This window comes from Marmota monax, unplaced genomic scaffold, assembly GCF_021218885.2.
Source record: "Marmota monax isolate L192 unplaced genomic scaffold, Marmota_monax_Labrador192_F-V1.1 WCK01_AAM20220418_F8-fsc00215, whole genome shotgun sequence".
Classification (NCBI taxonomy): Eukaryota; Metazoa; Chordata; class Mammalia; order Rodentia; family Sciuridae; genus Marmota; species Marmota monax.
The window spans coordinates 607234-622824 of NW_026695214.1; the positions used below are offsets into that span (position 1 = coordinate 607234).

General features: G+C 42.2%; 1 protein-coding gene across 1 annotated transcript; it reads right to left on the bottom strand.

Moving 5' to 3' along the window:
- Positions 1-2147: 2147 nt before the first annotated feature.
- Positions 2148-10110, bottom strand: LOC124084064 (zinc finger protein interacting with ribonucleoprotein K-like). The gene is made up of 4 exons (XM_046430987.2): positions 9935-10110; positions 9451-9489; positions 7232-7358; positions 2148-5580 (listed from the first exon to the last, which is right to left on the bottom strand). The coding sequence occupies exons 1-4, from the start codon at positions 9956-9958 to the stop codon at positions 4313-4315; spliced, it is 1458 nt and encodes a 485-aa protein (XP_046286943.1). The 5' UTR covers positions 9959-10110; the 3' UTR covers positions 2148-4312.
- Positions 10111-15591: the final 5481 nt, after the last annotated feature.

A 15591-nucleotide genomic window follows, 5' to 3' on the forward strand; every position in this document is an offset into this window, starting at 1 on the left:
CCTGCAGGAAGCAGTGCTGGCTGATCAGAATAAAGACTCTTCAATTTGGACATAACTCAGACTTGCTGTGTTTTCTGAGCAACCTGCCCCACAACACTGCAAAATTCAATACCTGAAATGTTTTTGTTTCCATACAGGCCTATGGCTTGACAGCAAATTGCACAATATGAAGATAATCCTTAAAGTATAGAGTGTCTTAGCTTTTACCCCATGAATAGATAGGCCAAAAGGGGGAAAAAAGACTGCACAGGTGTGTCACTATTACATACTTACCTGTGGAATCAGACTTAAATCAAACCTCTTATTAACATCTGTGGTAGTGCTGGGTATAATGGCACATGACTGTAATGCCAGCAACTTAGAGACTGAGGCAGGAGAACTGCAAATTTGAGATGACCAATTTAGTGAGATCCTATCTCAAAATAAAATTTAAAAGGTCTTGGGATGTAGATCAGTGATAGAGCACCCCTGGATTCAATACCTAGTAACAAACAAAACAAAAAACCCTACAAGATCAATGATAGTTAATTTTGGTTGTAGCTTGACTAAATCAAGAGATGCTTAGAGAATTAGTAAAGCACATTTCTGACTGTGTTTGTGTGAGTTTTTTCAGAAACAATTGTCTTGTGGGCCAACCAACTGAGGGAAAGACCCACCCTGATATGAGAAGCACAATCTAATAGGCTAGGGCCCAGACAGAACAAAAAGCAGACAAGGGGGACGTTCCCGTATGTGCAAGCTTGGTTTCTCTTAAGCACATGCTGCTGCTGCTGCTGCTGCTGCTGATGATGATGATGATTTTGGCTGCTGCCTCACCCGTGAACATCAGATTACAATTCTTCAGTCTTTGAACTCAAACTCCCATCAGTGACTCTCCAGGGGGCTTTCAGGCCTCCAACTTCTGGCTGGGTCTGCAACATTAATTCATCCCCTTGGTGGGGGTTCCGGTTTCTTGGACTGGATAGCTACTATTCTCCCCACCTCTCCAGCCTGTCAATAGCCTTTGTGGGATGATCCAGCACCTATCATGTAAGACAATCTAACAAATTCCCTCTTTTAACTATGTGCATTATTTTGGTTCTCTTCATCTAATTAAATATCTAGTGCAAAGGGTATATAGAGAGTTAGTATGTTTAGTGACATCAGAAAAATGCAAAATAACCAAATACAGAATGTGGGAAATTTTGATGAACAAAAGACCCAGAAATCTCAATAAATGAATAATGTTTTAAACCCTAATGGTATTTGTAGATAGTAGGGATTTACGGAACTACTAAAATTATGTATGTAAAAGTCATATATAATTAACTGAAATCAAACAAATATGTCTTAAGGAACAAGTCAATTTTGTAGGAAACTGAAAAAAAAAAAACCCTGAGTACTGACATAAAAACAGGAATTATACACTTTAAATATGCATAGTTTATTGTATGACAATTACACATCAAGCTACCTTGAAAAATCTAAGGTGATACTCAAAAGCTGTTACTTTCTAATTATTTTACTGTTTTACATCTGTATATTTGTGACTACTATATCAGTATGATGAGAATAAAACATAATTATGTGCTATTGCATATCTCTTCCCAACTCTATGTTCAGTGACATCATTTTAGAACTTGAATTGGCCATGGTGAGAGTATTTTACTAGGGTAATTGACAAATTCTAAAAAGAGGGTTTGCTGTTACTAATAATGCACAAAATGCTTAAAACATATAGTGTCTATGACTGCGGTTTACTGTAAGTTCCTGCACTGTGAATAGGCAAAAAAAATTGAGAAAATATTTTTCCAACATTCAAAAACAATTTCCTATTTAGCAAAGACCCTCATTTACTGAAGAATGAGTAAGTTCCAACATGTTCTTGTTATACATGTCTATTTGTTAATGAAAACTACATCACCAACACACATTTTAAAATAGGCAAAAAGATAGCCTTTTTAAAAGAAGATACATAAGTGGCAAATAAAACATTCCCAACATTATGAAACATCAGAAAAATGCAATTAAAACTACAGTGAGATGCCACAATACATTAAAACAGCTCAAATTTAAAAGACTAATCATTTCAAGTACTGGCTAGAGGTGGAAGGACAGAAATGTCCACATATTATTGGTGGGAATTCAGTGAGTACAATAAGTCTAGATCAGTTTGACAGTTTTTTTTTTTAATGCAAAACACATACTCTGAATTATTTTCGCAGGAGAAATAAACCACATATGCACATTAAGAATCCTATGCCTGTATTCACAGTAGCTTTGTTTTTAACATCCCCAAACAGGAAATAATCCAACTGCCCATTAAGTGACGGGAGAATAAAGGCTAGGGACATAGCTCAGTTGGTAGAGTGCTTACCTTGCATGCACAAGGCCCTGGGTTCAATCCCCAGCACAAATAAATAAATAAATAAATAAATAAATAAATAGATAAAAAATAAACAATAGCACATCCATAGAACTGAATATGACTCAGCAACAAAAAGGATGAACTGTTCATATAAGCAGTAGTGATGATTCTTTCTCAAAATAATCATGTAGCAAAAAATGTGTAATTGCATTCATAAAATATTTCATTCACAAGTTACTGTCATGTGAATAAAAGTAAATTACTGGATACTTGCAAACCTGGGGAATATGGGGAGATAATATGGCATGAGGTAAACTGTAGATATATTTATGATCACTACAATGGTTTCAGGAATTTATGAAACAAAACTTTTCAAATTATACACCATAAACATCAGTTATTCCAAGTAACTATATATAAATAAGTTTATAAAAAGTGATTCCAAAACCAAATTCAAAGCCTAAACTATTTTTCTGGTAATAAGCCCATGTTGATTCCACTATCTCTGTCCTCATGCATGGGAAAGGGCAGCTCTATATTGGTGCAATAAGGAATGCTGTTGTAATATCAAACAACAGAACACTGACAGGATCACCAGAGCTATAACCCTGGACTGTAGGATCACCATGATCTCCTTATTTTCCTGCTTCTACAGCAATGCACTTCAGGTGAACAACACAGAAAGACAATATGATTCCACAAAACCTTTATTTTTCTTGACAATGACCACAGCTATTGGGCATACACAGACCTCTAGGTCCTGTGAATGCTCAATCACTGGAAGATATGTGGATGCACCTTTGCAAGAGGCACATTTCATGCAGTTTACTGTAAGTGCCTTCTCCACACTCAGTATTTATGATTTCTAAACCAATTAAGGTTCACAGCTGGCTCCAGCCATCATATGAGTGACACCAATCTATGAAATGGAATGATTGGTATCAGGGCACATGGCTTCTTGTAAAGCCCTGTGAACATTTTCTCCTCCACATGTGCATTGCAAAACAACATCCTCTGGGAACAAGAGAGTGAATTCATTCTCTTCACCCAATCATAGAAACCTGTCACAACAGCTGGCCTCTCCCCAGGTGGACCTATAGTCTCATAGAAAATTGTGACCATCCAAGCCTCAAATCAGGGCAAAATTCCTGCATTATTTCCCATGTTGTCTAGGGCAGCAATACAAACCAGCCTGAAAGCAAAATGAGAACTGTCATTTTACTGTCCCTGAAGAACACAGTTGACCCAGGAAAGCTGTCCATCCTTTCAAATAGCACAAAGTGTCTTCCAGCCTCCCCACATCGTAAACTCAACCCCATAATTAAAGGTAGCTTTAACAATAAGGCATTTATTAGCACACAATCAAGAGAAATGCAAGGCAGGTAGTTACCATTTGGAAAATAGAAGGCTGAAAAAATTAACCCAACTATCATGTGAGACTGAAAAAACTACTTCTTGATGAAGAAAATCAGCCATTCCTGAAAGCCTCCAGCAGACTGCAGACCAGGTTTTCACGGTAAAAACTAGGTTATGTGTGTGCTTTAATCAGTCAGAAAAGGGAAAGAACTCTCCTTGAAGGCCCAGGTTGTTCAAGACTTCCTCCAGGGAATAAGCATTTGCCTTCCCTCACATGCTCCACTGACTGATGGACACTGTGCAGAGTGGTAGAGGAAGATGCCTTCTACCAGAGAAAGCGGCAGTGACTTAACTCTTGACATGGCCCCCATCAGTTGAGAAGTGCATGGCAGCTCCCGGAAGGCTCACTCATGCATGCACACACGGGGACACTGCCCTCAGTGGGTATTAGGAAGAATGTTTGACTTTAGGCAGGTGGTTCCTTCACAAAGCCTCTCTGAAAAAGATGACACTGCCTACAGGTCTAAGGCCTTTTTCAAGTGTGGGCTTTCAGGAGCTGTTAAACCTTGGGCTGAAAACTTCTCTGTATTTGTTGCTTTCATGATGCCCCTACACGTTGTGACATTTTTGGTGGTGAATGAGGCTAGAACATTGACTAAAGGAATTCCCACACATGTCACACTCATAAGGCCTTTCTCCAGTGTGAACTACCTGATGTTGAATGAGGCCAGACTTTTGGCTAAAGGATTTTCCACACTGGTTACACTCATAGGGTCTCGCTCCAGTGTGAATTCTCCGGTGTTGAATAAGGATGGAGCTTTGACTAAAGGATTTCCCACATTCGCCACATTTATAAGGCCTTTCTCCAGTGTGAACTCTCTGGTGTTTAATGAGTGTAGCTTTTTGGCTAAAGGATTTCCCACACTGACCACACTCATAAGGCTTTGCTCCAGTGTGAATTCTGCGGTGCTGATTAAGAATGGCACTTTGACTAAAGCAATTCCCACACTCACCACACTTATAAGGTCTTTCTCCAGTGTGAACTCTCTGGTGTTTAACAAGGGTGGCTTTTTGGCTAAAGGATTTCCCACACTGACTGCACTCATAAGGCCTTGCTCCAGTATGAATTTTCTGGTGGTCAACAAGGCTGGAGTTTTGTCTAAATAATTTTCCACATTCACTGCACTCATAAGGCCTTTCTCCAGTGTGAATTCTCCGGTGATCATTCAGGTGGGAGGTTTGGCTAAAGAATTTCCCACATTCACTGCACTCCCAAGGCCTTTCTCCAGTGTGTACCCTCTGGTGCTGATCAAGCGAGTACTTGCCACGGAAGGTTTTCCCACATTTGCTGCACTCATAAAGCTTTTTACCAGTGGTAACTTTGGGGCGGTGAACAAGAGTGTGCTTGTGGCTGACAGAATTCCCACATTCTCTTGACGTATGACTTTTATGACTATGACTGTCCTCCCCACCCTTGGAGGTATTATTGGGCTTTTCACTACTGGGAAATGCTGGGGACTTGACAAGGCTCCACATGGCTGGGAGGTCCTTCTCAATCTCCCAACTGGCAAAGGGCTTCCTTGACATGCGGAATAGGAAGTGTTTCAAATACGAGGATTTTTCAATGTCCCTCATCAAGAGCTTCTTTGTACTGTGATGCTTTTGGTGCTGGTGAAGATCTGCATATGTCCCAATTCTGAATTTCTGCCCAGGTAGATCATCCAGGTGCAAAATGTCCTGCAGAATTGGGAAACATTTTTCACAGAGGTAAGTCTTCTGCATGGATGAACCTGCCTCAGAAGTCCTGACCTGTGAAACTGCCACTGAAACCTTCTGCTCAGAAGGTATCTCTTCATCCTCTGTTCCATGCCCACAACCTGAAAGCAGAGAATTGCTAATGAAATGTATGATGACTATGTGTGAAGGAGGAGGCCCCATCATGCACACTCTACCAATGATTCCAAGATTTTTTCTATGAATAGGAGATATAGGGACAGGTTGAGGAAGGGGCTATATGGCAATATGATGTCTCTCAAAGTCACAGAATTGGGGAGGCCTTACCAATTGAAGATTACAAAGACGGATGGGTCATAAGGAGAAGTAGTCTTCAACTCACTCCTCTGCACACAGCCTTAAGCTACTTTCACACTGTGGCCATATCTCTAGAACTCACCACACAGCCTTCAGCAGGATGCTGTTTGCTAGTAACAGGTACATGCCATACAGATGGTGGGTTGACTCCAAGCCCAGGAACATCCACACAAAAGTGAGTGGCAAGTATTCAGGTTAATGTAATGTATGTGAACACTTTATCAGCGTGTGTGAGGTAGTGCTGGAAAACACTGCATAGAGCAGTATAAAAGAACAGATGAGGCATGAAGACCAGAAAGATGTGGATGGATGGGTGCTGGAAGTTACATGAAATGAGAAATCAAAAAAGTTCATGGCTGGGTGCAGTGGTGCATGCCTGTAATCCCAACAGCTTGGGAGGCTGAGACAGGAGGATCATGAGTTCAAAGCTAGCCTCAGCAATTCAATGAGAACCTAAATAAAATACAAAAGAGGTCTGGGGATGTGGCTCAGTGGTTAAGCACCCCCGAGTTCAATCCCTGGTAAACCACCACCCTCCCACAAAAAACTGAGATGTATGGGGAAGAAAACATGGAAATGAAGTTTGGCTAGTGGTACCTGCACCAAAACAGTGGTGGACAGAGGACAGGTTCCTTTTATGATTTGAAAATAGCCTGGATGTTATGCTACTTTCTATGTGCCACACATCAGGCCCAGGCCTCTTCTGAAATCATGTTCACTCTATGAAGGAACCAGGTTTCTCCCCACACTGTAAGTACTATCACTACATGGGACCTTTTTGAAGCAGGGTCCATAGGAAAAAAAAGATAAAAGTGCCAACAGAGATACAGATCATCTCAGGATACAACAGACCATAGGAGAGAAAAATAAAAATTATTTTAAAAAGAGGGATACGGGGACTGGGGCTGTAGCTCAAGCTCAGTGGCAGAATGCTTGCCTAGCATGTGTGACACACTGGATCTGATCCTCAGCATCACATTAAAAAATAAAATAAATAAAATAAAATAAAAAAGGCATTCTGTCCATCTACAACTACAAAAAAAAAAAAGTGTGTGTGTGTGTGTGGGGGGGGGGTGTATGATAATAATAACCCATGGTTCCATGGTTCCAAGTATGGACTATGACAACGCCTGTTATGCCACAAGCAGTCACAAGAAAAGGTCAACCAGCAAAAGGTGAGGGGTGGGGGAGCTGTGAAAAAAGGTATCATGATTCTGGACATAGCCAGAGAGACGGGAAAAAGTTGAGATCCATTAGCCTGAATGCAAGATACTTAACTCCCAGACCACACAGGGCACGTGTGTTAGCTCAGTGCTGGCGTCCATAGCACATATGCCAAGAAACTGGAGAATTTAACAGATTGTAAGGCCTGGAAAAGGTGAATCTGTTTGGGGGAAAAAGAGGACAGAGACACTAGGGTGAGTGTAAGAGCCTTACCCAGTGAGCTTGTGAGTACAAAGTTCTGCAGCATCACACTGAGGTACAAAAGCCTCTGAGCCTCATCAAGTAGTCTCCATTCTTCCTGTGAGAAGTAAATGGCCACGTCCTCAAAGGTCACACAGTCCTGCCATGATGGGGAAAGGTCACTCCACAATAAACTTCTCCTCTAGAATTCCAATTCATCCACTTGCTTGTCCATCCTGTTTGCCTTTCTTCCTACATTCCTATCTCAGAGGAGTACCACACCCCAGTGCCTCTGAAGCTCACTGTCATGGTCCCAGTATCACTGTGTCCTCCCATAGCCATAAGGAAGGTGGGCAGGAAGATACCATCTTCACTGTGGACTTGGCGTGTAATGTGGTATCCCCTTCTCTTAGACCATTCCTCAGTGGTCCTCCAGATGTGCCTCCAGAAACATGCAGCCTAGGATCCTGCCGGAAGGCCTGGCTGTCTGATTCTGCTCCTTGCTTCAATCTCAGCTACCCAGGATCACTTAAGGATTTCAAACAACTCTTGTCCTCTATTTCTACTGATTTTGATGTCCACTTACCAGTCACAGCTTTCCTTTTACTCTTAACCCTCAAACTCAGTGACCAAAGTACCTCAGAGCCTCAATGACATTCTACTCCAGACCCAGTGACACTCACAGATGATCACTGTGCCCCCAAACTTAGCTATCTGCTTGAGTGGACGATCCTGGTGAGCCTGTAGCATGGTGAATGAGCACTAGACTTAGTAACTTCAATTGTGCTGCTGTAACAAAACACTACTCATTGGGTAGCTTATTAACAACAGGAATTTCTCACAGATCTGGAGGCTGAATTCAGGGTGCCATCATGGTCAGGTTCTGGTGAGAGTCCTCTTTCAGGCTGTAGACTGCTGACTTCCCCTTGTATCTCCACATAGTGAAAAGAGCACTAGCTATTCTCTGACCTCTTCTTAAAAGGGCATTCACTAATACCAGACACAAGGACTCCATCCTCATGATTTAATTACCTCTCACAGGCCTCAGCTCTAGGATTAGGATTAGCTCCCTCTGGGATTAGAATTTCAATGTATGAAATTTGGAGGGGAAGAAAAATTCAGTCATGGCCTTGGTGTCATCTTCTAATTATTCCTGTTTCTGTAACCATTCTATCTCCCTTATGCCTTAGAAGCCTTAGCCACCTACCAGATAATCTATTTTGTCATGCCCTTCCATGGTCAATTCTCTCTCCACATCTGTTTATGATGCTTACCATGTCTACTCAGGTGTCCAAGTACAAGACCCAGGCACAGTTCCATTTTCCCTTACCTGGGCTGTGGACAGCACTACTATTATGACAAATATAATTCCTCCTAGTTATGGGTCAAACACTAACTATATCTTTTAGATGTCTCCATCTTAAACCATTCCCCAAATTCCAAACCGATGTGGCCAGAACTTGATGTCTCTACTAATTGTTCATCCAACATCTTAGATGTAAGTACCTAAAAACCAAAATTCTGATATCCCCAGTGAAATAAACCTTACTGGTAACTTTACAGTCCAGCTGATGGAGTTTCCATTCTTCCAGATACTAAACCCCAAAAGCCCGAAGTAATGCCTCAATAGTATCTTTCTCTCTCCCCCTCTCTCATCCTCAAAATCTGAAAATCCAGGCAGGCCTAATTAAGAAAATGAATCCAGAATCCTACCACTTCTCTTACCTCCACAGTAGCCTTACTGGTTCAAGCCACTATCAGCACTTACCTAGAGTATTATGGTAGCGTCTTCCCTGGCCTTCCTATTGTGTCCCTCATCCTGACCGAGTTCTCCATGGCATAACATGGAGGCTGATGAGACCACCATCAGATCATCTTCTTTCCCTTCTCTACAACTCCCACTGCTGCCACAAATTCTGACAGTCAGCTCTGAATCCTGCCCTGCGACTTTCAGATCCTCTGAAATAGAAAAGAAACCTGGAACTCCATGAACCAGCTCAGCTTCACCTCCAAGCACATATGCATTAGGGGAAAGCTTTTCATATCTCTATAGAAACTACCTAAAATAACTCCCAAATAGAATTAGGATCTTAGGCTTGGGTTTGTTAAAGGTCCTTTGGTCCAAGGAACGACGAGCATCAAGAGAAGGGATTCATTAAAAAAAAAAAAAAAAAAAAAAAAAACCTCCTTGGGGGGGGGTAGTCGGAGGGCTGGTGTCAGGATCAGTGAAAGCCTGTGTCATACCTACTCACCTGAGTGAGGTCCCTATGGGCTTCTGCACTCATGGAAACCTGTAGGAAGAGGGAGGTCATGAGAGGCAGATGATCATGGCAGGCCTCCAGAGGCTCAGCCCCTGCTGTACTCGTTCCCAGCTGGACGCCAGGTGACTTGAGGAGGCTTTCATTATGTTGGCGCCTCAGTGCTCGCTCGTAGCAGCTCTCAGGCCTTGAACCCCTCCTTCTGGTCCTAATAGTGAGAAGCTTCTGGAAAAGTTTGAAGTCAGACTAGGTACCTCTTCTGTGCGCAGTTCTCAGTGGCTACCAACGACCTAAGGACAAAGGTAGAACTCTCCGTCTTGCCATTACAGCGTTAATACGAGGCGTAGTTTCCCCGCTTCACCTCATTCACAAGCCCCGACCGGGCTGGACAGCGCCTGGCCTGCGGCACCCGGGCAGAGCCCCTCATTCGGACACTCTGTGGGGAGGCGAGCACAGCGCGGCGGGGAGGACCACTTACCCGAGCGGGGCCGGCTTCGGCCATGGGCCTCTGCTCCTGCGACTGGGACACGGACAAAGTGGCCACCGCCCCTCGGACCCCTCCGGACGCCAGCCCAGCCTTGTCGCTTCCCGGAGGACAAAGCTCCGACAGCTCGGACAAATCCAAAGACCGCTAAGACCAGCGCCGGCGGAGCCACGCCGGAAGTCCCGCCCACACAATGGCCCACGCCGGAAACACTCCTCTCTGGGCGCTCATTGGCTTAGCGTCTCAGTGGGGCAGGGCATTCTGGGTAAGGTAGTGCCCAGGGCTCCAGGGAGACCTGCGAGCGGGAGGAGTTGGGGGGGCTCTGCATCCACGCAGGCGCTCTGCAGGCGAGAACTAGGCTTGAGCCTGCCGGGAGGACTTGCATACCGATGGAGCAGCAGGTCAAGCCTTCTGGGCTAGCCCTGGCGATAACGGTGGGGACTTGGCCTCTGCGGCTACCGCTGGTTACAGCTTGCAGGGACTGTCCTCTAGGCCCGCGCGTGTTCCCATGCTTCCTGCCTGCCCTCTGTTACGAGATGGTTGCTCCTCTGCAAGGCCTTCTAACCCCTGTCTCCCCACTGTTCATGGCAACTCATTATCCCCTTCCTCTCTGTCCCCTTGGAGGTGCCAGCTCAAATCACACATGGCAAGCATGTCTGCACACCTGTTAGCGGAGAGGCAGCCTGATAAAGCAGGTTGCAGGCTTTTCCTTACCACCAGCCTGAGAAAAACAGAAAAACTGTCTATACCATTTAATAGCCAGGAAAAGCAGAAGATAGACTCTCTCCCATTTCTGTACCTTGAGCCCCCCCCCAAGTAAGTTGTTCCAATACATCTTCTTAAATTTATTTTTCAGAGATGATATTACATAAGATACCTTAAGGATAATGCACAAGTGACCAAAAGATGAAAATTTACTTCATTATTGTTAGGTGCAGGACAGGCTGAGTAAGCTGTCTGCAGGGCATGCCAAACAAAGTTAGCTGCAGGATGACCTGGCCACTCAAACCCTCTGTCTGATTCTTTATCACCTGTTTGCTTCAAGCCCAAACCCCAAGCCCCTGCTCAAGGCCGAGCACTTAACCCCCTTGTGTGCCAACAGGCAGCTTGCAGACCCAGAGACCCTGTTAGATTTAGGCAGCACAGCAGAAGGGCTATAAAAGCCTTCCCCAGCTGCCCCTCCCACTTCTTTCCTTCTTTCCTTTCTCTTTGTGCACTGCTGCAATAAAGATCTCTTGGTTGCTCCGAGTGTTGTGGTCATTTTCTTTCAATTATAATACCAAAATCTTTACCTGAGTAAGAGCTGGAGCTCATTTCCATAACATGGGACATAGGAAGGGGCACACTATCAGACTGTACCTGTGTAGGATTGTCCCTGCACTGTGCACATGATGAGCACCTTCCCTTTTCTGAATATTCATTCCCCGCCCAAATAAACTGCAGCTCCCCCTGAGGTGATTTTATGAGGGGTATCCTTATTTGCTGCAAAAAAACTTTATTCTATGACAACTATTCTTGGTGTTCTGTTCTGATTCAGATCCCAGGGAGACAGAACCATTGAGTTCAGTGGCACAGCAGGTGAAGAACTAGCAGAATGTCTTGGGTAACACAGGAGATTAAGGATAGCCTCTTTCAGAAAACCCACTCTGTGAGGTGCCCACAAGACCCTTGTTTCTAGGATTCAACACTTAGTGGAGGGTTCCTGCCACAGACTGGGAGGCCAGCAGGGCCACAAAGTGGTCATATAAAAGTAAGGTAGCAAACAAGTTGAAAAGAACATAAAAATAATGTTAAAGAAGGGTGAAGATCTTATAAAGTCAATATGCATTCAATGCAGGATGTGGTCTACATTGGGAGAAACAGATTTTGGAATAAAGTAAGAAATACACATTCAAGGGAGAAGGTCTGCCATCTTCAGAGGGATAGACAGCCATAACCAAAGTTTTTTTTTTCTTTTTTAACTCTCTTTTTCAAGTCAATTTGTCTGAGTTTACTTTTAATGTGCAGACAGACCTTCCACCTAAGGGAGCCATTTCTTTTGATCAAAATTCTATGTACCATAAAATAAGGGATGGTTTATATGATCCAAAGGCCAACACAATCCTTCAATTGTAGAAACTAGCCCATACTAAACTTTGACTACCTTGTTTTTGTCTAGAAAACCCATTAGAGGCTCTGGCCCTGTCCTTTACCTGCTCTTGTTTTTGCCTTCGGACCACTCTTGTGATTCCCTAGACATGAACCCCATTTGAACCTAAATTACCATACACCCTCTTCTAACAAGTGACTACACATCATTCTGTTGCTGCTTGGCCTTTTTACTAATGGTCTGGGTGCGTTCCATGGTTTATAATCTGGAGTCCCAAATTCCTCAAGTAACTTACTGTTTAAACCAACCATGAGAGCTACATTATTCTGACTATGTATGAAGAACACTGAAACTCCATGTCCCTGATGTCATTTCCCCAGACTAAGGCTTCATTGTTGAAGGTGATGTTGCCCTTTACACTATAAATAACACTACCCTGAACATTAAAACCTCCACCCCAAGGGATTTTCCCGGTCTGCCTTTCTATGCATGAATTGAACACAGTAAATATTTGCTGTCTTTGATGCCAGGGATTCTATTGTGTTTCTGAGCTTACTGTGTGCTTAGCAATACTCTGATTATGCTATTTTCTCTGTGACTGTAGTCCTCCAGAATTGAAAAAAATGACCTCTTGCCTACATGACACACCATGATCACTCCTTCCCCTTGATTAACACAAATACCAGTAATCTTTATATATATGTTCATAAATTATCAGTTTATATATTCTAACCACATATAAGATGGACCTGCCAGCTTGACCCTAGAGATGCACCAAGAAACTATTACATATCTCATTCCATCAATATACTTTCCAACTTTACCAACACATTGATAGAGATTTCAGCAACTTTAGATGCATTTTCTTTTATAATGCCATATTAATATGGACTCTAGTTATAGGATAATCTACAAGGACTCCATATAGTTTTAGTGTTCATCCTTTTTCACTCAACGGAAAGTGTTTATTACAGAAACTGTGACCTATTCTTTAAAGTCCCCATTATCATTTTCCCATTATTTCCAATAAATGAATCCAAACAACCACACAAACAACGATTCAGTGTTTTCTTAAGTTCTGTGCTTCTCTGTTAGGTGCCCATTAATCACAGGAATGAACTAAAGGCTATTCTGCTGTCTCCGGAAAGTTAGCTACTATGGAGCTGCTTTTCATGTGCAGACTGCTGATCCAGGACCATGGCTCCACCCACATCGTTATCTAATTCTCACACAGCAAGCCAATATCACCTTGCTCTAAATCAACCCAGGTTCAAGAACCAGACAACTACAGACAGCTCCAAACCCCAACACCTGTGCAAGTGGTCAAACCAACTGTCATTACTCTATCACTCCTGAAGAATACCCTAAATCGGGTGGCCTGGGAATTCCCTTTTCTCTCCACATCTCGTCTGCCCACCTGGTTATCAGACATGGAGGTGTGTACAAGGTGTGCAGTGTCATGGACTATAGTCAGGCTGTAATGATCGCCTTGCAACATGCCAACAAAATATTGCAGGAACAACAACAACAACAACAAAACAAGTGCTCAGGAGTGAATGGGACTCTGTAAGACATCACTGTTCCCACTGTTAGTAATTGCAGCTATGTAAGGATGGGTATGAATTCTGAAGCTTTCTAGCAATCACATAAACCAACTCAAAAAAGGAAGGAATACCAGTGGAGTTGCAGGATTCCTGATAGAGCTTTAAAAATACTTTTCAAAAATTATGCACCAAATTTAAGTTGGTAAAAGTTTGATTTGTAAATCAAGAGATAGAATCCCTTTTGAAATATCAACACAGTGTTCAGGAAAGTTGAATTTGAAAGAAAAGAAAGATCAACAGAAAAAGCCCAGGCAATATGAGTTTCCCATTAGATTACCTTTCCATACATGGTTTATACTTTATAAATGTGAGATAGAAAGCCATAAACCATATCCTGAGTTTAAATTTGAAATCAAAGAGAAAATGAATGGTAAATTTGACTTACTGTTCCTTTAAAATAAACAGGAAATAATTACAGAAAATGTGTATTTTATTTTAAAAACAAGATATAAATAAAAGAGTGATAATTTTGCAACATACATGAGCTCATAATATTGATATGAAATAAGTATTAGCATTTCACTATACTGTATAATTGCAAATGTTTGCTCATGATCATAGAAACGAGTAAGATGTTAGAATTTCAGACAATAAAATATTGAATACATTTTTAAAGCAGAGAAAAGCATGCTCAATTTTCTGGAGATAGACTTTCAAACGTCAGATTTTATTCTATAAAATTTTGTGCATTGAGAATTTTCACTTTAGTAAAACTAGGCAAGAGACATTTTATAAGCAATTTAGATGCTTAATGTTATCCACTAGCAATTGAAGGTGCGTTTTCATTGAGGGCTAAGTAGTATACTATACATTTGACGTAAACCACAATATCAAAGACTTATAGTGCTATTTTTAGAAATAAATAACACTACTTAAATATCTAATACTTTACATTTTGGTACTAGGGATTGAATGCAGGGGTGCTTTATCACTGAGTTACTTCCCAAGACACTCCACCTTTTTTTTTTCCATTTTGAGACAGGGTTGTGAAGTTCTCCAGGTAGACCTGGAACCCACACTCCTGCCTCAGACTCCAGAGTAGCTGGGATTTCAGGCTGTGCCTCCACACACAGCACAGCAGTACCACGCAGTGAGGACTTCTGATATTTTCAGTCTCTCAACTGAATCCCTTCACTGCCCATCATCTTAAACAGCCACTCAGATTTCCTCAGCTGTCCTAAGTGATTGCCCAGAGACCTCCCTGTCCCTCCTCTCCTGCTGACCTCCCCACCTGTCTGCACTCCAAGCACCTGAGACTCAGCCCACTGCCCTGAGGCTGGAAGTGCCTTCCTCACACTGCTCATGCAGTTCATTCCCCTGCAAAAAACGTGAGCTCAAAAATTATTGGGAAAACGATTTATGATCACTGTTGTTAATAATGTACTTTGCATTTAAAAATTTCTAAAACAACAGGTTTTTAAAGATCCTCACCAGAAATAAGTTTGTGAGATGTAGGACATGTTAACTAGGTGATTTAATCTTTATACAATGTGTAAATAGATCAGAACACCCCACTGAGTCCCATAAATACACATAATAAATATTGGTCAATTAAAATGAATTAATTAAAAAACAGAGAGAAACATGAAAAAAGCCTTCAGTGAGTTTCTAAAAAAAATGAAAATAAAAAACTTTCCTGGACATTAAACTCAGAAATTTCCTCCATTACATTCTTTTAAAATATCCTGAACAAACAAAACATATAAATGAAAAAAATAAATAAAACATCCTGAACATTCTTTACTGAGAAACCTAAGGTTAGAATGATAAATCCTTGTTGAAGTATGTGCACAGTGTTCATGGTCAGTCTAGTGTAGAATGACACTACAGAAGATATGGCCACCGCATTTGCCATAGTACCAGACAGTATTGACATAAGGGCTCTTCAAACATGAGCAGATGATGACATGGACATTCAAGTACATCCAAGACAACAGACCGCTAGCCAGGCAGGTGGA

Bases quoted from the DNA above. Each gene is read 5' to 3' on its own strand.
- LOC124084064 (XM_046430987.2), bottom strand. From the start codon at position 9,958: ATGGCCGAAGCCGGCCCCGCTCGG. The intron at 9,490-9,934 runs GTAAGTGGTCCT...CTCTTCCTACAG, and splicing joins CCGAAGCCGGCCCCGCTCGG to GTTTCCATGAGTGCAGAAGC. The intron at 5,581-7,231 runs GTAAGGCTCTTA...CTCTGCTTTCAG, and splicing joins TGTACTCACAAGCTCACTGG to GTTGTGGGCATGGAACAGAG.